The sequence below is a fragment of the Lepus europaeus genome, chromosome Y (genome assembly GCF_033115175.1).
Source record: "Lepus europaeus isolate LE1 chromosome Y, mLepTim1.pri, whole genome shotgun sequence".
NCBI classification, from domain to species: Eukaryota; Metazoa; Chordata; class Mammalia; order Lagomorpha; family Leporidae; genus Lepus; species Lepus europaeus.
The window spans coordinates 1,713,545-1,736,591 of NC_084851.1; the positions used below are offsets into that span (position 1 = coordinate 1,713,545).

Genomic DNA, 23,047 nt, shown 5'->3' on the forward strand with positions numbered 1-23,047 from the left:
TCAGGTTCCCGTTCCAGTCAGGGGCACTCAGAGGACCAAGGAGGTGGGCTTCTGGCCTTAGAAGGGCAGGTGTGTGGCCCCATGTGGTTAGGCAGGGTAGTTAAGAGGTGTAGTTCTGGCCGAAGACTGACAGGTTCCTGGTCCATACAGGGGCATCAGGGGAACCAAAGAGGTGGGGTTCTGGTGACAGACTGACAGGTTCAGGGTCCATCAGGGACAGGCAGTGGAGTTCTGGTTGCAGGGAGACAGGTTCCTGGTCCAGTCTGGGGTAGTCAAGGGAGCTAAGGGGGTGGGGTTTTGGCTGCACATTGACAGGTTCCCTGTACAGTATGGATAGGCAGTGGAGCTAACAGGTCGGGGTTTCCAGGTGCTGACTTACAGCTTCCTGGTGCAGTCAGGGTCATGCAGGGGAACTAAGAACATGGGGTTCTTGCTGAAGACGGACAGGTTCTGGTCTAGTAAGGCCAGGCAGGGGAGCAAAGGAGATGGGGTTCTGACTGCAGACTGACATGTTCCTGGTCCTTATGGCCAGTCAGGGCAGCTAAGGTGGTGGGGTTCTGGCCTCAGACTGACAGGTTCTGGGTCCTGTCATGGGCAGTCAGGGGAACCAAGGAGGTGGGGCTCTGGTTGCAAACTGACAGGCTCCCGTTTCAGTCAGGGACAGTCAGGAGAGCTAAGGTGGTGGGGTTCTAGGCACATTCTAACAGGTTCCTGGTCCCATCACTGGCAGGCACGGGAGCCTAAAGAGGTGGTGTCTAGGTGCAGACTGACAGGTTCCTAACCAGAATGTCTGGCATGGTAGATAAGGGTGTGGGGTTCTGGGCGAAGACTGACAGGTTCCTGGTCCACTCAAGCGCAGGCAGGGGAGCAAAAAGTTGGGGTTATGGCCACAGACGGACAGGTTTCCAGTCCTGTCAGGGGCAGTCAGGGGACCTAAGGACGTGGGGTTCATGTTACACATGGACAGGTACAGTCAGGGCTACGCAGGGCAGCCACAGGAAGTGGGGTTCTGGGTACAGGCTGCCATTTCTGGGTTCCCTCAGGGCCACACAGGGCAGCCTTAGGGAGTGAGGTCCTGGCAGCAGGCTGAGAGGTTCCTGGTCTTTAGGGGCAGGAAGGGGAGCTAAAGGGTTGGGCTCTGGGCCGGCACCGTGGCTCACTAGGATAATCCTCCACGTTGCGGCGCCGGCACACCGGGTACTAGTCCCGGTCAGGGCGCCGGATTCTGTCCTGGTTGCCCCTGTTCCAGGCCAGCTCAATGCTGAGGCCAGGGAGTGCACTGGAGGATGGCCCAAGGCCTTGGGCCCTGCACCCCATGGGAGACCAGGAGAAGCACCTGGCTCCTGGCTTTGGATCAGCTTGGTACGCTGGCCACGGCGTGCCAGCTGTGGTGCCATTGGAGGGTGAACCAATGGCAAAGGAAAACCTTTCTGTTTCTCTCTCTCACTGTCCACTCTGCCTGTCAAAAATAAATAACTAACTAAATAAATAAAAAGGGTGGGGCTCTGGTTGCAGGCTAACAGATTCCTGGTCCCAGCAGGGCAGGCAGGGCAGCTAGGGGTGGGGTTCTTGCCACAGACTAACAGGTTCCGGTCAATTCAGGGGTAGTCAGTGGAGCCAAGGAAGTGGGTTCTGGCCTCAGACTGACAGCTTCTTGTTCCTTTTTGCCAAGCAGGGGAGCTAAGGGGGTGGGGTTCTGGCCGCAACCTGACAGGTTCCTGGTCCATTCAGTGGCTGTCAGGAGAGCCTAAGGGGTTGGGGTTCTGGGTGCAGACTGAAAAGTTTCCGGTCCAGTATGAGCAGGCCAGGGAGAAAAGGGGGTGTGGTTCTGGGTGCAGACCGACAGGTTCTGGGTCCTGCAATGGGTAGGTAGCGGAGTATAATGAGGTGGGGTTCTGGCCATAGACTGACAGGTTCTGGGTCAGTATAGCCAGGCAGGGAAGCTAAGGGGGTAGGCTTCTGGCTGCAGACTGACAGGTTCCCGGTCCAGTCAGCGGCAGGCAGAGGAGTCTAACGAGGTGGAGTTCTGGATGCACCTGAAAGATTCTGGGTCCATCAGGGGCAGGCAGGGGAGACTAAGGGTGTGGGGTTCTGGGCACAGACTGACAGGTTCCACATTCTTTATGGCCAGGCAGGGGAGCTAAGCGGGTAGGCTTCTGGCCCCAGACTGACAGGTTCCTGGTCCAGTCAGCGGGAGGCAAGAGACCTAAGGATGTGGAGCTCTGGCAGCAGACGGACAGTTTCTCGGTCCAGTCAGTGGCAGTCAGGGGAGCTAAGGACGTGGGGTTCTGGGCACAGACTGACAGGATCCCGGTCCCATCAGGGAAGCCAAGAAAGTGGGGTTCTAAGCACAGAATGACCTCTTCTGGGTCCATCAGAAGCAGGCAGCAGAAGTAAAGGGGTGGAGTTCTGGCCATAGACTGAGAGGTTCCTGGTGCCGTCAGGGGCAGGCAGGGGAGCCAAGGGGTGGGATTCTGGCCGAGACTGACAGGTTCCGGGTCCATCAGGGGCAGACAGGGGAGCCAAGGAGGTGGGATTCTGGCTGCAGACTGACAGGTTCCCAGTTCCTTCACAGGCAGGCAGGGGAGCTAATAGGGAATAGCTCTGCCTGCAGACTGACATGTTCCTGGTCCAGTCAGTGGCAGGCAGGGGAACCACGGGGTGGGGTTCTGGCATCAGACAGACACATTCCTGGTATTATCAGAGGCAGGCAGCGGAGCCAAGGAGGTGGGGTTCTGGCTGCAGACTGACAGGTTCCCGGTCCCATCAGGGGTATGCAGGCGAGCTAAGGACGTGGGGTCCTTGGCTCAGGCTGACAAGGTCCCTGTCCAGTCAAGGGCATCAGGGGAGCTAAGGATGTGGGGTTCTGGCCACAGACATGTTCCCACATCAGTCAGTGCCACACAGGGCAGCCTAAGCAGGTGGGGATCTGGCTGCAGAACCTGTCAGGAACTGACAGGTCCTGGTTCAGTCAGGGGCTTTCAAGGGAGTCAAGGAGGTGGTGTTCAGGCGGCACACTGACAGATACCCGGTCAATTAGTGGCAGGCAGGAGTTCCAAGGAGGTGCGGTTGGCAGCAGACTGACAGGTTCTGGGTCCACTCAGAGGCAGGCTGGGAAGCCAAGGAGGTGGGGTTCTGGCAGCAGACTGACAGGTTCCTGGGCCATTGAGGGGCAAGCAGGGGAGCTGAGGATGTGGGGTTCTGGCCACAGACTGAAATGTTCCCTGTGCAGTCTGGGGCACTCAGTGCCACAACGTGGTGGGGTTATGGCCACCAACTAGAGGATCCCATTTCTGTCAGGGGCAGTCAGGGCAGCCAATGATGTGGGGTTCTGGCGGCAGACTGACCGGTTCCCAGTGCCATGAGGGGCATTGAGGTTAGCCAAGGAGCTCGGGTTCTTGCTGCACACTGACAGGTTCCATGTATATCAAGGGCAGGCAGGGAGTTAAAAGGTGGGGTTCTGGCCACAGACGGACAGGTTCCTGGTCCAGTCAGGAGCAGGCAGGGGAGCCAAGGAGGTAGGCTTCTGGCTGCAGACTGACAGGTTCTTGGTCCCATCCGGGGCTGTCAGCGTTGCCATGTTGTGTGGTTCTGGTGTCAGACTGTCATGTTCCGGGTCCATTAAGGGCAGACAGTGGAGCTAAGGAGGTGGGGTTCTAGCCATGGACTGACTGGTCTCTGGACCCTTCAGGGGCAGTCAGAGGCCCAAAAAGTTGGGGTTCTGGCAGCAGACTGACAGGTTCTGGGTCCCGTCAGGGGCAGGCAAGTGAGCCCAGGATGTTGGGTTCTGGCAGCAGACTGACAGGTTCCTGGTACAGTATGGCCAGAGGAGAGCTAAGGGGGTGGGGTTCTGGCCACAGACTACAGGCCCTGTCCAGTCAGGGGCAGTTAGGCGATCCAAGGAAGTGGGGTTCTGGCAGCAGACTGACAGATACCGGGTCCATAAGTGGCAGGCAGGGGAGCCAAGGAGGTGGGGTTTGCTGGCCACAGACTGACAGGTTCCTGGGCCCATCAGGGGCAGGCAGCAGACTTAAGGATTCGTGGCCCCTGCTGCAGACTGACAAGTTTCTGGTCCAGTATGGCCAGCAGGACAGCAAAGAGGTGGAGGCTGGCCACAGACTGGCAGGTTCCTTGTCATGTCAGGGGCACTCAGTGGAGACTAAGAGGGTGGGGTTCTGGCTGCAGATTGATAGGTTGCCAGTCCACACAGGGGCAGGCAGGCAAGCAAAAGATGTGCATTTGTGGCCACAGACTGACAGGTTCCGGATCCATCAGAGGCAGGCAGAGGAGCCAATGAGCTCTGGTTTCAGCGGCAGACTGACAGGCTCTGGGTCCATGTGGGATAGGGAGGGGAGCTAAGGAGGTGAGGTTCTGGCCACAGGCTTCTATGTTCCTGGGCCCATCAGGGGCAGGCAGAGGAGACGAGGTGGGGTCCAGGCTGCAGAAAGAAAGATTCCTCGTCCAGCATCCTTGTGAAAGACCCGGGTGGAGGTCCTGGGTTGGGTACATCACCCATTGCACCTGTTATATCTTTATGAGAGACCCGGATGGAAGAAGTGGGGTGGGCTCAGGGTCCTGTGTACCTGTTATATGTTTGTGAGAGACCCGGATGGAGGTCCTGCTATGGGCTCAGGGCCACTGTGCCCCAGTTATATCCTTGAGAAGACCCGGGTGGTTGTGCTTGGATGCACTCATCACCCCTTTGCACTCGTTATATCCTTGTGAGAGACCCGGATGGAGGACCTGGTGTGGGCTCAGGGATCCTGTGTTCCTGTTTTATCCTTGGGATGCAGATGGAGGTCATGGCGGTTTCTCAAGTCCCCAGCATGTAGTATATCCTTGTGAGAAACCCTGATGGAGGCCTTGGGTTTTTCTCAAATCCCCATGCACCTGCTCTATCCTTGTGAGAGACTTGGATGGAGGAACTGGGGTGGGTTCAATAGGATATTGGCCGTGGGTTTTTCATAAATTGCTTTGATGGTATTGAGGAATGTTCTTCCCATACTTAGTTTGCTTAGAGTTTTCATCATGAAAGGGTGTTGTATTGTATCAAATGCTTTCTCTGCATCTATTGAGAGAATCATATGGGTTTTCTTCTGCAGTCTGTTAATGGGGTGTATCACGTTGATTGTTTTGGGAACACTGAACCATCCCTGCAAACCAGGGATAAATCCCACTTGGCCTGGGTGGATGATCTTTCTGATGTGTTGTTGCATTCTATTGTCCAGAATTTTATTGAGGATCTTTGCATCCATGTTCATCAGGGATATTGGTCTGTACTTCTTTCATCGCTGCATCTTTCTCCAGCTTAGGAATTAAGGTGATGCTGGCTTCATAGAAAGAATTTGGGAGGATTCCTTTTTTTTCGATTGCTCTGAATAGTTTGAGGAGAATTGGAGTTAATTCTTCTTTAAATGTCTGGTAGAATTCAGCAGTGGATCCATCTGGTCCTGGGCTTTTCTTTGTTGGGAGGGCCTTTATAACTGTTTCGATGTCTGTCTCCGTTATGAGTCTGTTTCGGTCTTCTATGTCTTCCTGGTTCAATTTAGGCTTCAAGCCTCATTCCCTCTAGGCTCTTCCTGCCATTTCCCTGCCAATGTCTCGAGCTACCAGGGTTGTTGTCTCACCTCCCCTTCCAGCGCTGGTGCGTAGACTCCTAGGCTGGGCTCCCAAGCTGTGGGCATCCTTGCTCTCCCCATAGGTCCTCCGTGTCACATCCCCTAGAGCCAGAAGAGTTTCCTCTCCTCCTCTTTGCATCGCGAGATTTGGCACCTGTTATATCCAGTGAGTGACCCGGATGGAGGGCTTGGGAGGGGCTCAGGGCCCCTGTGCCCCCGTGATATCCTTGAGAAAGACCTGGGTGGATGTTCTGGGATGGACTCATCACCCATTTGCCCTTGTCCTATCCTTGTGAGAGACCCGGATGGAGGTCCTGGGGTGGGCTCAGCGTTCCTTTGCACATGTTGCATGTTTTGAGAGACTGGGATGGAGATCCTGGTGGTTTCTAAAGTCCCTGTGCACCTTTCATCTTCTTGTGAGAGACCCGGATGGGTGTCCTAGGGTGGGCTCAGAGCCCCCTGCACCTGTTTTATCCTTGTGAATTCCTGGATGTAAGACCTGGGATGGGCTCAGGGCCTCTGTGCACTTGTTTTATCCTTGTGAAAGGCCCAAATGGAGGACCTGAGATGCGCTCAGCACCCCTTTCTCCCTGTTCTATTCTTAAGAGAAACCCGGGTGGGTGGCCTGGTATGGGCTCCACCCCCTTTTACACGTGTTATGTGCTTGTGAGAGGCTTGGTTGACATCCTGGGATGGGTTCATCACCCCTGTGCACCTGTTGTCCCCTTGTGAGAGACCCGGAGGGTGGTCCTGGGGTGGGCTAAGGGTCCCTGTGCATCAATGATATCCTTGTGAGAGACCCTGATGGAGGGCCTGGGGTGGGCTCAGGTCCATGTTCCCCTGTTGTATCTTTGAGAGCTACCCGGATGGAGGTCGTGGGATGGGTTCCAAACCTTGTGCACCTGATCTATCATTGTGAGAGACCCAGAAGGAGGTCTTCAGTTCATTCCGGCCCCCGTGCAACTGTTATATCTTTGTGAATGACATGGATGGAGGTTCTTGGGTGAGGTCAGTGCCACTGACAGACCCGGATGGAGCATCTTCGGTGGGCTCAACACTCTGAGCGCCTGCTATATGCTTGTGACAGGCCCAGATGGAGGTCCTGGGGCTTTCTCAGATCCCTGTGCACCTGTTGTATCCTTGTGAGAGACCCGGATGGCGGTCTTCCGGTTGTTTCAGGTCCCTGTGCGACTGGTATATCCTTGTGAAAGACCCGGATTGAGGATCTTGGATGGACTTAGGGCGCCTTTGCATCTGTTGTATCCTTGTGAGAGACCCGGATGGCGGTCCTGGGGTGGGCTCAGGGCCCCTGTGCGCCTTTTATATCTTAGTGAGAGACCCGGAGGGGGAACCTAGGGTGGGTTCAGCTCCCTGTGCACCTGTTATATCCTTGTGAGAGACCCGGAGGGAGAAGGTGGGGTGGGCTCAGGGCTCCTGTGCACCTGCTGTATCCTTGTGAGAGACTGGGATGCAGGTCTTTGCCCCTTCACCCCTTCGTCACTGAGTGCCCTCACTGGACAGCGGCCCTGCCAATCTGCTCCCAGGACGTCCGAACCCCCTAGGAGCCCCCTTCCCAGCACCCGGCGGGACCAGGGAGCTGCCTGACAAGCGGTCTTCACACGGCACCGCCTTCTTCTGCGCCTCTGCTCGCCCTTGATTGGAAGAGACCCTGCCAATCTGCGCGAGGTCCTGCCCTCCTCAGTCGGCCCCGCCCCTCAGTGCCCCTGACTGGCTGAGACAGCAGCCAGCCTGGGCGCCTCGAGCCACGCCCCTCCCGGCTCCTGACGGGCCGCGGGCAGTGCCGTGCACGCGCGCAGTGCGGCAGTCGTCCCGCCCATGCCCAGCTCAGGACGCACGGGGCAGCTTCGGTTCTGCGCCAGCACGTCCCTGGCAGCTCACTGTCCGTCCGCCAGAACCTCGCCCTGTAGCTTGGCCCTGCCTGCCCTGGTCTGGGAGGAGGAACGAGCAGTAGGAGCCCAGAACCTGTCTTCTGCGACGCTGCCGGCCCGTGCCCACCACGAGCTGGACAGCCCAGACTGTTCCTCCTCATCCATCAGTAGTCAGGGCCGCGCAGAAGGCGAGGTGCTCAACGTGGACTGGCGCCCAACTCTTCCAGGCAGCCACCGGGGAGGCGGGGGTGGCGTTCTGAGTGCCTGCTGCAAAACGCCATTAGCGGCAGTGCAGAGAACGGGAGGAGGCGCACTCGGGCAGGGGCGGCAGGAGCGCCGAGGGGTGGGGCTCCAGTCACAGACTGACAGGTTCCGGGTCCAGTCAGGGCGGCAGGAGCGCCGAGGGGTGGGGCTCCTGTCACAGACTGACAGGTTCCGGTCCCGTCAGGGCGGCAAGAGAGCCTTGGGGTGGGGCTCCAGTCACAGACTGACAGGTTCCGGGTCCAGTCAGGGCGGCAGGAGCGCTGAGGGGTGGGGTTCTCCTCATAGACTTACAGTTCCGGACCTGTCAGGGCGGCAGGAGAGCCTTGGGGTGGGGCTCCTGTCACAGACTGACAGGTTCCGGTCCCGTCAGGGTGGCAGGAGAGTGAGGGGTGGGGCTCCAGTCACAGACTGACAGGTTCCAAACCTGTCAGGGGCGGCAGGAGTGCCGAGGGGTGGGGTTCTCCTCATAGACTGATAGGTTCCGGTCCCGTCAGGGTGGCAGGAGAGCCGAGGGGTGGGGCTCCTGTCACAGACTGACAGGTTCCGGTCCCTTCAGGGGCGGCAGGAGAGCCGAGGGGTGGGGCTCCTGTCACAGACTGAGTTGTTCCGGGTCCAGTCAGGGGCGGCAGGAGCGCCGAGGGGTGGGGCTTCTGTCACAGACTGACAGGTTCCGGTCCCGTCAGGGCGGCAAGAGAGCCTTGGGGTGGGGCTCCAGTCACAGACTGACAGGTTCCGGGTCCAGTCAGGGCGGCAGGAGCGCTGAGGGGTGGGGTTCTCCTGTCACAGACTGACAGGTTCCGGGTCCCGTCAGGGCGGCAGGAGAGCCTTGGGGTGGGGCTCCAGTCACAGACTGACAGGTTCCGGGTCCCGTCAGGGACGGCAGGAGAGCCTTGGGGTGGGGCTCCTGTCACAGAATGACAGGTTCCGGGTCCAGTCAGGGCGGCAGGTTCGCCGAGGGGTGGGGCTCCAGTCACAGACTGACAGGTTCCGGGTCCTGTCAGGGGCGGCAGGAGAGCCTTGGGGTGGGGTTCTTGTCACAGAATGAGAGGTTCCGGGTCCTGTCAGGGGCGGCTGGAGAGCCGAGGGGTGGGGCTCCTGTCACAGACTGACAGGTTCCGTGTCCTGTCAGGGCGGCAGGAGAGCCTTGGGGTGGGGTTCTTGTCACAGAATGACAGGTTCCGGGTCCTGTCAGGGGCGGCAGGAGAGCCTTGGGGTGGGGTTCTTGTCACAGAATGAGAGGTTCCGGGTCCTCTCAGGGGCGGCAGGAGAGCCTTGGGGTGAGGCTCCTGTCACAGACTGACAGGTTCCGGGTCCAGTCAGGGGAGGCAGGAGAGACGAGGGGTGGGGCTCCTGTCACGGACTGACAGGTTCCGATTCCGTCAGGGGCGGCAAGAGAGCCGAGGGGTGGGGCTCCAGTCACAGACTGACAGGTTCCGGGTCCAATCAGGGGCGGCTGGAGAGCCGAGGGGTGGGGCTCCTGTCACAGACTGAGTTGTTCCGGGTCCAGTCAGGGCGGCAGGAGAGCCTTGGGGTGGGGTTCTCCTCACAGACTGACAGGTTCCGGTCCCATCAGGGGCGGCAGGAGAGCCTTGGGGTGGGGCTCCAGTCACAGAGTGACAGGTTCCGGGTCCCGTCAGGGGCAGCAGGAGAGGCTTGGGGTGGGGCTGCTGTCACGGAATGACAGGTTCCGGGTCCAGTCAGGGCGGCAGGAGAGCCGAGGGGTGGGGCTCCTGTCACAGACTGAGAGGCTCCAGGTCCCAATAGAGGTGGCAGGAGAGCCGAGGGGTGGGGTTCTTGTCACAGATTGACAGGTTCCGCTCCCGTCAGGGGCAGTAGGAGAGCCGAGGGGTGGGGATCCTGTCACAGACTGACAGGTGCTGGGTCTAATCAGGGGCGCCAGGAGCGCCGATGGGTGGGGTTCTCGGCACAGACTGACAGGTTCCTGTTCCAGTCAGGGGCGGCAGGAGAGCCGAGGGGTGGGGTTCTCATCACAGACTGACAGGTTCCGGGTCCAGGCAGGGCGGCAGGAGAGCCAAGGGGTGGGGTTCTGGTGGTAGACTGACAGGTTCCGGGTCCCGTCAGGGCGGCAGGAGAGCCAAGGGGTGGGCTTCTGGCAGCAGAGTGACAGGTTCCGGGTCCATTCAGGGGCGGCAGGAGAACCAATGGGAGAGGCTCCGGTCACAGACTGACAAGTTCTGGGTCCCGGCAGTGGCAGCAGGAGAGCAAAGGGATGGAGTTCTTGTCACATAAAGACAGGCTCTGGGACCCATCAGGAACGGAAGGAGAGCCAACGGGTGGGATTCTTGAAATAGACTGAGAAGTCTGGGTCCTGTCAGCGGAGGCAGGAGAGCCAAGGGGTGGGGTTCTCGTCACAGACTGACAGGTTCCTGGTCCCCTCAGGGGCGGCAGGAGAGCCGAGGGGTGGGGCTCCTGTCACAGACTGACAGTTTCCGGGTCCAGTCAGGGGTGGCAGGAGAGCCGAGAGGTGGGGTTCCTGTCACAGACTGACAGGTTCCGGGTCCAGTCAAGGGTGGCAGGAGAGCCGAGGGGTGAGGTTCCTGTCACAGACTGACAGGTTCCGGGTCCAGTCAGGGGTGGCAGGAGTGCCGAGGGTGGGGCTCCTGTTACTGACTGACAGGTTCCGGGTCCCCTCAGGGGCAGTCAGGGGAGCCAAGGAGGTGGGGTTCTGGCCGCAGACTGCCAGGATGCTGGTCCCCTCGGGGCAGGCAGGGGAGCCAAGGACATGGGATTCCTGCCGCAGACTGACAGGTGCCCGGTCCCATCAGGGGTAGGCAGGGTCCCAAAACTAGGTGGGGTTTTGGCCACAGAGTGTTTCCGGTGCAATTTGTCCAGGCAGGGGAGCTCATGGGGTTGGTTCTGGCCACAGACAGACAGGTTTCCAGTCCTATAGTTGCAGTCAAGGGAGTTAAGCCCGTGGGGTTCTGACGGCAAACTGACAGGTGTCCAGTCCAGTATGACCATGTAGCGTAGCTAAGGCTGTGGATATGGCAGCAAACTGAGAGATTCCCAGTCCACTCTTGGCAGGCAGGGGAGCTAAGGAGGGATGGTTCTGGCCATAGACTGACAGGTTCCTGGTCCTGTCAGTGTGGTAGGGGAGCCAAGCGTGGGCTTCTTGTCACAGACTGATAGGTACTTGGTCCTCTCAGGGGCGGCAGGAGAGCCAAGAGGGTGGGGTTCTCGTCACAGACTGATAGGTTCCGGGTCCCATCAGGGGCGACAGGATAGGCAAGTGGTGGGGTTCTCGTCACAGACTGACAGGTGCCGGGTCCTGTCAGGGGAAGCAGGAGAGCTGATGGTTGGGTTCTGATGGCAGACTGACAGGTTCTGGGTCCCATCAGGGGTATGCAGGGGAGCCAAGGGGTGGGGTTCTCGTCACAGACTGACAGGTTCTGCGTCCCATCAGGGGCGGCAGGAGAGCCTAGGGGTTGGGTTCAGGTGGCATACTGACAGCTTCCGTGTCCCGTCAGGGCAGCAGGAGAGCCCAGGAGTTGGTTTCTGGTGTCAGACTGACAGGTTCCGGGTCCCGTCAGGGTGGCAGGAGAGCCAAGGAGGTGGGGGTTTCCAGGTGTTAACTGACAGGTTCTCAGTACAGTCAGTGGCAGGTATGGGAGCTAAAGGAGTGGGGTTCTGGCTACAGGAAAACGTAGTCTGTTGAGAAGTGGATAAGAGTAGAAGAGATGGGCTGAATGAAAGGAACGGAACTAGAAAGTAAGGTGCTCATTTTTGTCATTTTTAAGCTTTTTTAGAAAATTCTGGGACTGTTCTTTCTAATTTTGTTTTATGGAAAGCTCATTTTTGGTGATATTTTGATGTTATCTGTCAGAAAAAAAGGATCTCCTGGCAGACACAAGAATGTTCTAGACCTTTCCAGAGACTTCTGGAGAAACATTCTGGAACATTCCAGCAGCCAGAAACACCGTAGAATCTTCCCGATTTCATGCTGCATGGTCTCATGGGGGCCCTGTGCACACTGCCACGCTTATCCTGGCCAGTTCATTCTGGCCAGAGCCTGCCTGAACCCTGGAGTGAGTGGAGCAGAAAATGGGATTAAAGGATTGCACAATGCAGAACCGGTCCAAGTCAGTTTTTCCACTGATACAGAGATCGGAGTGACCTTCCCGGAGCTTTCAAGGTCGCGTCTGGGTGCCTGGGCATGAAAAAACTAAAAAAAAAAAAAAATCCCGATGCTGGGATTATATCCTGCTACTTTGCCAAACTCTTCGATGAGTTCCAGCAGTCTCTTAATGTTGGACCTCTCAGTTGCAGAGATGCCCACTTGCTCGGGAGGACGCCCAAAGATCCAGACTCCAGACCAGTTGATGCAAAAAGCACGAGGTTTTTATTGAACGTTTGCGCAAACGGGCCCCCACCTCAGGCAGTGAGGAGCCCTGAGCGGCAGTTTCACACAGGTTATATAGGCAACGAATTAGCATATTCCTAATGCGCATGCGTAGGATTGGTCAGTTCAGAGGGACCATTAGCATATGGGAGAACGCTGGCAAAGAATGCTGGTGGAGAGTGCTGGTGGAAAATGCAGAGGTGGCACGGGATTGGCTGGTTCGGAGGGACAATTAGCATACCGGAGAATGCTGAGGGAGAGTGCTGAGGGAGAGTGCTGAGGTGTTACAGGATTGGCCGGTCGCAGTGACATCATAAGTGCGTGCCTAGAGACTCTCCGAAGGGGAGGGGCAGCTCTGCTCTGGGCGCACCCAGAGGTTTCCTGGAGGGGAGGGGCAGTTCTGCTCTGGGCACGCCCAGAGGTTTCCCGCAGGGGAGGGGCAGTTCTGCTCTGGGCGTGCCTAGAGGTTCTCTGAAGGGGATTGACTTTTCCTTCCCAGAGAACGTCCTGCCCGCTGGACTCTGGGGAACATCTAACCTCTTAAGAAGCCCCTGATATTTGCCCAGGCCTAGTTTCTTGTCCCTCCACGCATAAGGGTCCTTAATTCCCCCCTTTTCTTTTTGCAGATTTTAATCCTAAAATCTATTGGACCACGGAGGTCTTTGAAGCTTGACACTGGTACTGTTGAGTCAGCACCAGGGTTTGGACAAGGAAAAGCCTCTCGCGGGTAATCTGGAGCAACCTGTTAAGAATACATGGGGCAAAAGTTAAAAGAAGGAATAGGATGAGTAGGGGGCCCATTATGGTCGATACTAGGGTAGTTAACCATGGGGATTGGAAAAAACAATGGGGAAAGGCCAGGAACATCATAAATATTAAACAGTTTTTGAAAGTCTTAGCTTGAGTGGGTTCTGAGTGCGCTGGAGCTTCCATTTGGCTGGTCTATCCAGATCCTCGGGGCCCTGGGGGGGGGGGTGCTCGCTTCGCATGTGAGGCGTGGACCCAGGCAGCGATTCCGTCGACCTTGAGAGCGGTGGGAGTTGTCAACAGCACAGTGAAGGGGCCTTTCCACCGGGGCTCTAGAGTCTTAGATTGGTGCCTTCGGACATACACAGCATCTCCGATTTGGAAGGGATGTGGGATGGTTGTTGTCTTGGGTTGGTAGGCTGCTGCAAGAGGTTTCCAGACCTGGTTCTGGATGATCTGGAGCGCTCGCAACCGGGCCTGTAATTTAGGGGCATCGGCAACGGAGTCACTGGCAAGGTCAAGCAAGCCTGCTACTGGTGGGGGCCCTCCATAAAGGATTTCGTATGGTGTCAGCCCGCAATGAGAGGGCGTGTTTCGGACCCGGAACAACACCATAGGGAGGAGTTGGACCCAGTCTTTAACGCCAGTCTCCAACGCTAATTTGGTCAAGGTCTCTTTAATTGTTCTGTTCATTCTTTCTACCTGTCCTGAACTTTGGGGTCTATAGGCACAGTGTAATTTCCAATTTATGCCTAATGCTTTGGCCACCAACTGACTTACCTGGGAGACAAACGCTGGGCTGTTGTTGGACCCGATTGCCTTAGGCAAGCCGAACCAGGGGAAGATCTCCTCTATGATCTTCTTGACGACCACCCGGGTGGTTTCCCGTTTTGTGGGGAATGCCTCAGTCCATCCGGAGAAGGTGTCTACAAAAACTAGAAGATACTTATTCCCATAGCTGCCCGGCCTTATCTCAGTGAAATCGACCTCCCAGTTGATTCCTGGTTGGTCTCCTCTTACCCTAGCTCCCTCCGGGAGCTTGAGGTGTCTGGCATTTACCTTGGCACACGGAACACAGGATTCAGTCACCTGCTGGACTAAAGAGTCAAGTCCGGGGATGTAATAAGACGGCCTATCTTCCTGTAAGGCTGCTTTTAGCTTTTTGTGTCCCAAATGAGTCCATTGATGGAGGTTGGTAATTATTTCTTTAGCCAATTGGTGTGGCAGGACTATTTTCTCTCTGAGCCTCCAAACCCTTATTTGTTCGTCATACTCCGCACCGAGCTGCTGGATCGTATCTAAGTCTTGGTCCGAATAGAGGAAAGGTGGTTCCCTCGATACTTGTGTGGGCTCAGTTGTCTTTAACAGGAGCACCTGTTGGCTCAGGGCTGCCGCCCTAGCGGCCTCGTCTGCCATCCTGTTTCCCCTTGCTACTGGGTCGTCTCCTCGTTGGTGCCCGGGGCAATGGATTATACTCAACATTTTGGGCAGGAACAGGGCCTGTAGAAGATCTAGGATTTCCTGCTTATTTTTAATGTCCTTGCCTGCCGAGGTTAAGAGGCCCCTTAGCCGGTATATCTCCCCATGTACATGGGCAGTGGCGAAAGCATACCGACTGTCTATGTAAATGTTGACCTTTTTGTCTTGTGCCAGTTTTAAAGCTTGAGTTAATGCTATGGGCTCGGCTTTTTGAGCAGAAGTTCCAGGCTTTAAGGCACTTGACCAGATAACGGTTTTTCCATCCACCACCACTGCCCCAGCCCTCCGCTCACCGTTCTGTAGAAAGCTGCTCCCATCCGTGAACCAAGTCATTTCGGCATCTGGCAGAGGCTGGTCGGTTAGGTCTTTTTGGGTGCCGTGGGCCTCAGCCAGGATTTGGTGACAGTTATGGATTACCTGGGCCTGGGGCCCCAGTTCCGGGAGCAGGGTGGCCGGGTTTAAAGAGGTGGCAGTCCCAAACCGGACCCGCTCTGAGTTTAATAACATAGTCTGGTAATGAGTTATCCGAGCATTTGAGAGCCACTGATCTGGTGGCTGGCGGATAACTGTCTCCACAGCATGAGGTGCCACTATGGTGAGAGGTTGGCCTAGAGTCAATTTGTCAGAGTCTTTCACCAGAACTGCCACGGCCGCTATCATGCGGAGGCACGGAGGCCAGCCGGCCGCTACATTGTCTAGCTTTTTTGAAAAGTATGCCACCGGTTTTTCCAGGGCCCAAGCATTTGTGTTAGCACTCCATTCGCCACTCCCTTGTTCTCATCCACGTATAATGTGAAGGGCTTGGTCATATCAGGGAGGCTCAGGGCTGGGGCTGACAATAGGGCCTTTTTTATGTTGTCAAACGCCCGCTGTTGCTCTTCTCTCCATTGAAAGGGAGCATTGGACTTCGTGAGGGGGTACAATGGGGCTGCCAGCTCCGCAAACCCAGGAATCCAAAGGCGGCAGAATCCCGCACTCCCGAGGAATTCCCGCATCTTTCTGGCATCGGTGGGGGGTGGAATTAGAGCAACCGCCCTTTTTCGGCTCTCCGTCAGCCACCGTTGCCCTCCTTCTAGGAGGTAGCCTAGGTAGGCCACCTGTTTCTGACATATTTGAGCCTTTTTCACGGAGGCTCGATAGCCCAATTCCCCCAGTCTCTGTAGCAGGGCCCCGGTACCTTTTAGGCAGTCCTGCTCTGTTTCAGCAGCAAGGAGGAGGTCGTCCACATATTGCAGGAGGACCAGGTCCAGATGGTTGACTCGGAAGTTGGCCAAATCTAGGTGCAGAGCTTCGTCAAACAAGGTAGGCGAGTTTTTAAATCCTTGGGGCAACCTTGTCCAGGTGAGTTGTCCTGAAAACCCGGTCTCTGGGTCTTTCCACTCAAACGCAAAGATGGATTGGCTCTGAGGGCTCAGTCTTAAACAAAAGAATGCATCTTTTAGATCTAACACAGTGTACCATGTGTGGGTCAGAGGCAAGGTACTTAGCAGATTGTAGGGGTTGGGCACTGTGGGATGCATATCCTCCGTTCTCCTGTTAACCTCCCACAAGTCCTGTACCGGGCGGTAGTCACCCGTACCGGGCTTCTTTACTGGTAGTAGGGGGGTGTTCCAAGGTGAACGACAAGGTTTTAAAATGCCTAGGTGTAACAGTCTCTGGATATGTGGCCGGATACCTTCCTTAGCTTCCTTGCCCATCGGATATTGACGAACTGACATGGGAATGGCCATGGGCTTCAGATCTATGATCAAGGGAGGCAGGTTGACGGCCAGCCCTATTTCCACAGTCTCTGCCCAGGCCTGAGGAAAATCTGTGAGCCACTTGGGGTCCAGAGGAGCCATGGTGGACGAGGACCTCTCGAATAATCGGTGTTCGTCCTCCAAGCGTAGTGTTAATACCTGGAGGGGCCGCCCCCCTGAGTCTGTGATGGTAGCTCCTTTCTCATGGAAGTGAATTTGGGCTCCTACCTTCGAGAGTAGGTCCCTGCCCAGGAGGGGGTAGGGGCAGTCTGGCACTAGTAAGAACGAGTGTGTCACAAGTCCTGTACTCAACTGGACCTCTCGATTGGTTGTCCAGCGATATAACTTCCCTCCAGTTGCCCCCTGAACCCAGGAAGTCTTGGAGCTTAAAGGCCCTTTTTCTGAAGTCAGTACCGAGTGCTGGGCTCCCGTGTCAATCAGGAAGGTTACCGGTCTGCCCCCCAGTTCAAGGGTTATCCTGGGCTCGGGGGGGGGCTCCTGGCCCTGACTCACCTAATTGTCTTCTTCCAGGGACAGGATTGGAACTGGTCTCTTCTTTGGTCCCTGTGGTTTCTTCGGGCAGTCTTTGACCCAGTGTCCTCTTTCTTTACAATAGGCACATTGATCTCTTTCCACCCGAGGCTTTCGCTTGTCTCCCAAGTCCCTATTCTGTCCTGGTCTACTCCTCTCTGTATCCTGCACTACGGTGGCCAAAATTCTACTAAGCTCTCGATTATGTCTTTTGTCTCTTTTGTCTTCCCTTTCCTCCTGCTCCTTGCGGATCCTTTCCTCCTTCTCCTCTCGGGTCTCCCTTTTGTTGTAAATCTTTTCTGCCTCCTTCATTAAATCTTGTATAGTATACCCCTGAAGCCCCTCTAGCCACTGCAATTTATTGCGGATCCGATGCTGACTGTCCTATAAAGGACATGATTACATCTCCCTGCCGGTCCTCTGCCAGGGGGTCAAACGGGGTGTACATACGGTAGGCTTCCATTAATCTTTCTAGGAAGCCTGCCGGCGTTTCCTCAGCCCCCTGCACTACTGCACGTACCTTGGCCAAATTGGTGGGGCGCTTTCCAGCCCCTCTGAGACCCCCAAGGAGAATCTGGCGGTAAAGACGAAGTCGCTCCCTACCAGCAACGGTGGTATAGTCCCAATCAGGACGGGTTAAGGGAAACGCCTCCTCGATTTCGTTTGGCAGTAGGGTCGGTCGGCCATCTGCTCCAGGGACGTTTTTCCGTGCCTCAAGGTAGACACGCTGCTTTTCCTCAGTAGTGAGGAGGGTCTGCAGAAGCTGCTGACAATCATCCCAGGTGGGCTGATGAGTCAATAAAATTGACTCAATCAGCCCAGTCAGAGCCTGGGGGTCCTGAGAGAAACAGGGGTTATGGGTTTTCCAATTGTAAAGATCGGAAGCAGAAAATGGCCAGTACTGCATCTGGCCAGCCACCGAACGAAGAGGAAAGGCCTGTGAAGTCCAGACGCTTCCCGAGCCCCCTGCCTGCCCCCGACGGAGGCGCAGGCGGCTGGAGGGCGGGGAAGGCACTGAGACTTCTTCCCCTTGCCCTCGTGGAATCAGGGGATGGTGCAGAAGGTTGCACATCCCGCTCTGGTTGTTGTGGGGGTTCCTGCGGGGGAGCAGGCTGGCCGGGAAGATAGGGTGGGGGAGAGTCAAAGAGCAGAAGGTCCTGATCAGCCGGAAGAACCGGTGGCTTGTCAGGTTTTGGATCTCGAATCTCCTTCAGAGTGTATAGGGAGGAGGTTGGCGCAACCGGGATGGGAGGAGGGGGTATCAGGGAGGAAGGTATTAAAGGAGTTGGGGATGGCCGAGGAAGGGGTAACGGGGTCCGTATGGGCTCCGTCGGGAAGGAGAAGGGTTTTATCCAGGGAGGGGGGTTACGTGAAAGATCCTCCCACGTGGTAATGTAGGGCACCTGATCAGGGTGTCCATTGGATCCTGGCTGAAAGACTCGCGCCTTATCTGTAAAATAATATCGAGGTTAAAAGTGCCGTTCCTTGGCCAGCCAACCTCGAAGGCCGGCCACTCTGAGGAACAGAATTTTGCCCATCGTTTCCTTTTAACCTCCACTGAGAGGTGGCGCGCACGTTCTCAAACATCCTTCCAGTGATCTAGAGTGAGACTTAAAGGGGTGGTTATTTGTTGACCCATGGGTGCAAAGATTTCAGCCCAAACAAAAAGAACAGCCAATACACAGACACATACAGTAAACAAGACAAACTGTGCGGCACCAGATCTAGGACAAATCGACAATGCTACCTCAGATGGGAGCGGCCGCTTGGCCAGGCTTTTCCCGGAAAGGAGGGAGACTTGGTCCCTGGCCTTCCTCCAGACCATTCCAGGTGCGTCAAACCAAGCAAAAAGAACAGCCAACAAACCGCGTGGCAACAGACCTACAACAAATCGAATGCTATTGCGCTATTTTTGGGAGCGGCTTCCTGACCAGCCCTCCCCGGGAAGGAGGGAGACTTGGTCTCCGACCCACCTCCAGACCACCCCGGGAGCATCTTCCAGGGGAACGGACCGAGGGTTTCCCCTACTGGTCTCACAAACCGGAGCGTCCTCCGGGGAATGGACCAGGGGTTGCTGGGCACGCCTGCCTCCCCCACTGGTCTCACAGAGTCAGGTACTGGCCAGTCAGAACACTCAAGACGAAGAACAACAAACAGAAAACACTTAATCGTATCTCCAACTGGTCCGTGGGGAATGGGTCTGAGGGTGACCTAAAATCCCGGACGAGCCCCCAAAATGTTGGACCTCTCAGTTGCAGAGATGCCCACTTGCTCGGGAGGACGCCCAAAGATCCAGACTCCAGACCAGTTGATGCAAAAAGCACAAGGTTTTTATTGAACGTTTGTGCAAACGGGCCCCCACCTCAGGTAGTGAGGAGCCCTGAGCGGCAGTTTCACACAGGTTATATAGGCAACGAATTAGCATATTCCTAATGCGCATGCGTAGGATTGGTCAGTTCAGAGGGACCATTAGCATATGGGAGAACGCTGGCAAAGAATGCTGGTGGAGAGTGCTGGTGGAAAATGCAGAGGTGGCACGGGATTGGCTGGTTTGGAGGGACAATTAGCATACCGGAGAATGCTGAGGGAGAGTGCTGAGGGAGAGTGCTGAGGTGTTACAGGATTGGCCGGTCGCAGTGACATCATAAGTGCGTGCCTAGAGACTCTCCGAAGGGGAGGGGCAGCTCTGCTCTGGGTGCACCCAGAGGTTTCCCGGAGAGGAGGGGCAGCTCTGCTCTGGGCGTGCCTAGAGGTTCTCTGAAGGGGATTGACTTTTCCTTCCCAGAGAACGTCCTGCACGCTAGACTCTGGGGAACATCTAACCTCTTAAGAAGCCCCTGATATTTGCCCAGGCCTAGTTTCTTGTCCCTCCCCCCATAAGGGTCCTTCATTAGTAGAGTTCTTTGGGTCCTCTAAATAAAGAATCATATCATCTGCAAAGAGGGATAGTTTGCCTTCTTCCTTCCCAGTTTGTATCCCTTTAATTTCTATTTCATGCCTAATAGCTCTGGCTAAAACTTCCAGAACTATATTGAATAGCAGTGGTGAGAGTGGGCATTCCTGTCTGGTACCAGATCTCAGCGGAAATGCTTCCACCTTTTCCCATTCAATAGGATGTTGGCCGTGGGATTTTCATAAATCGTTTGATTGTATTGAGGAATGTTCCTTCCATACCCAGTTTGCGTAGAGTTTTCATCATGAAAGGGTGTTGTATTTTATCAAATTCTTTCTCTGCGTCTATTGAGAGAATCATATGGTTTTTCTTCTGCAGTCTGTTAATGGGGTGTATCACGTTGATTGTTTTGGGAACACTGAACCATCCCTGCATACCAGGGATAAATCCCACTTGGTCTGGGTGGATGATCTTTCTGATGTGTTGTTGCATTCTATTGTCCAGAATTTTATTGAGGATCTTTGCATCCATGTTCATCAGGGATATTGGTCTGTACTTCTTTCATTGCTGCATCTTTCTCCAGCTTAGGAATTAAGGTGATGCTGGCTTCATAGAAAGAATTTGGGAGGATTCCTTTTTTTTCGATTGCTCTGAATAGTTTGAGGAGAATTGGAGTTAATTCTTCTTTAAATGTCTGGTAGAATTCAGCAGTGGATCCATCTGGTCCTGGGCTTTTCTTTGTTGGGAGGGCCTTTATGAGTGTTTCGACGTCTGTCTCCGTTATGGGTCTGTTTCGGTCTTCTATGTCTTCCTGGTTCAATTTAGGCTTCAAGCCTCGTTCCCTCTAGGCTCTTCCTGCCATTTCCCTGCCAATGTCTCGAGCTACCAGGGTTGTTGTCTCACCTCCCCTTCCAGCGCTGGTGCGTAGACTCCTAGGCTGGGCTCCCAAGCTGTGGGCATCCTTGCTCTCCCCATAGGTCCTCCGTGTCACATCCCCTAGAGCCAGAAGAGTTTCCTCTCCTCCTCTATGCATCGCGAGATTTGGCACCTGTTATATCCAGTGAGTGACCCGGATGGAGGGCTTGGGATGGGCTCAGGGCCCCTGTGCCCCCGTGATATCCTTGAGAAAGACCTGGGTGGATGTTCTGGGATGGACTCATTACCCATTTGCCCTTGTCCTATCCTTGTGAGAGACCCGGATGGAGGTCCTGGGGTGGGCTCAGCGTTCCTTTGCACATGTTGCATGTTTTGAGAGACTGGGATGGAGATCCTGGTGGTTTCTAAAGTCCCCGTGCACCTTTCATCTTCTTGTGAGAGACCCGGATGGGTGTCCTAGGGTGGGCTCAGAGCCCCCTGCACCTGTTTTATCCTTGTGAATTCCTGGATGTAAGACCTGGGATGGGCTCAGGGCCTCTGTGCACTTGTTTTATCCTTGTGAAAGGCCCAAATGGAGGACCTGAGATGCGCTCAGCACCCCTTTCTCCCTGTTCTATTCTTAAGAGAAACCCGGGTGGGTGGCCTGGTATGGGCTCCACCCCCTTTTACACGTGTTATGTCCTTGTGAGAGGCTTGGTTGACATCCTGGGATGGGTTCATCACCCCTGTGCACCTGTTGTCCCCTTGTGAGAGACCCGGAGGGTGGTCCTGGGGTGGGCTAAGGGCCCCTGTGCATCAATGATATCCTTGTGAGAGACCCTGATGGAGGGCCTGGGGTGGGCTCAGGTCCATGTTCCCCTGTTGTATCTTTGAGAGCTACCCGGATGGAGGTCGTGGGATGGGTTGCAAACCCTGTGCACCTGATCTATCATTGTGAGAGACCCAGAAGGAGGTCTTCAGTTCATTCCGGCCCCCGTGCAACTGTTATATCTTTGTGAATGACATGGATGGAGGTTCTTGGGTGAGGTCAGTGCCACTGACAGACCCGGATGGAGCATCTTCGGTGGGCTCAAGACTCTGAGCGCCTGCTATATGCTTGTGACAGGCCCAGATGGAGGTCCTGGGGCTTTCTCAGATCCCTGTGCACCTGTTGTATCCTTGTGAGAGACCCGGATGGCGGTCTTCCGGTTGTTTCAGGTCCCTGTGCGACTGTTATATCCTTGTGAAAGACCCGGATTGAGGATCTTGGATGGACTTAGGGCGCCTTTGCATCTGTTGTATCCTTGTGAGAGACCCGGATGGCGGTCCTGGGGTGGGCTCAGGGCCCCTGTGCGCCTTTTATATCTTAGTGAGAGACCCGGAGGGGGAACCTAGGGTGGGTTCAGCTCCCTGTGCACCTGTTATATCCTTGTGAGAGACCCGGAGGGAGAAGGTGGGGTGGGCTCAGGGCTCCTGTGCACCTGCTGTATCTTTGTGAGAGACTGGGATGCAGGTCTTTGCCCCTTCACCCCCGCGCCGCCCCTTCGTCACTGAGTGCCCTCACTGGACAGCGGCCCTGCCAATCTGCTCCCAGGACGTCCGAACCCCCTAGGAGCCCCCTTCCCAGCACCCGGCGGGACCAGGGAGCTGCCTGACAAGCGGTCTTCACACGGCACCGCCTTCTTCTGCGCCTCTGCTCGCCCTTGATTGGAAGAGGCCCTGCCAATCTGCGCGAGGTCCTGCCCTCCTCCGTCGGCCCCGCCCCTCAGTGCCCCTGACTGGCTGAGACAGCAGCCAGCCTGGGCGCCTCGAGCCACGCCCCTCCCGGCTCCTGACGGGCCGCGGGCAGTGCCGTGCACGCGCGCAGTGCGGCAGTCGTCCCGCCCATGCCCAGCTCAGGACGCACGGGGCAGCTTCGGTTCTGCGCCAGCACGTCCCTGGCAGCTCACTGTCCGTCCGCCAGAACCTCGCCCTGTAGCTTGGCCCTGCCTGCCCTGGTCTGGGAGGAGGAACGAGCAGTAGGAGCCCAGAACCTGTCTTCTGCGACGCTGCCGGCCCGTGCCCACCACGAGCTGGACAGCCCAGACTGTTCCTCCTCATCCATCAGTAGTCAGGGCCGCGCAGAAGGCGAGGTGCTCAACGTGGACTGGCGCCCAACTCTTCCAGGCAGCCACCGGGGAGGCGGGGGTGGCGTTCTGAGTGCCTGCGGCAAAACGCCATTAGCGGCAGTGCAGAGAACGGGAGGAGGCGCACTCAGGCAGGGGCGGCTGGAGAGCCGAGGGGTGGGGCTCCAGTCACAGACTGACAGGTTCCGGGTCCTGTCAGGGCGGCAGGAGAGCCTTGGAGTGGGGCTCCAGTCACAGACTGACAGGTTCCGGGTCCAGTCAGGGGTGGCAGGAGAGCCTTGGGGTGGGGCTCCAGTCACAGACTGACAGGTTCCGGGTCCAGTCAGGGCGGCTGGAGAGCCGAGGGGTGGGGCTCCAGTCACAGACTGACAGGTTCCGGGTCCCGTCAGGGACGGCAGGAGAGCCTTGGGGTGGGGTTCTTGTCACAGAATGAGAGGTTCCGGGTCCTGTCAGGGGCGGCTGGAGAGCCGAGGGGTGGGGCTCCTGTCACAGACTGACAGGTTCCGGGTCCTGTCAGGGCGGCAGGAGAGCCTTGGGGTGGGGTTC

At 56.4% G+C, this 23,047-nt stretch overlaps 1 protein-coding gene across 1 annotated transcript; it reads right to left on the reverse strand.

Moving 5' to 3' along the window:
* Positions 1-16,222: 16,222 nt before the first annotated feature.
* Positions 16,223-20,480, reverse strand: LOC133753981 (uncharacterized; the record flags this gene model as incomplete). Its single annotated transcript, XM_062184621.1, is given in 3 exon segments — positions 16,223-16,994; positions 16,996-17,528; positions 20,424-20,480. Coding segments are annotated over 3 exon segments (1,362 nt in total), but the record flags the coding sequence as incomplete, so codon positions are not given.
* Between the last annotated feature and the right edge of the window lie 2,567 nt (positions 20,481-23,047).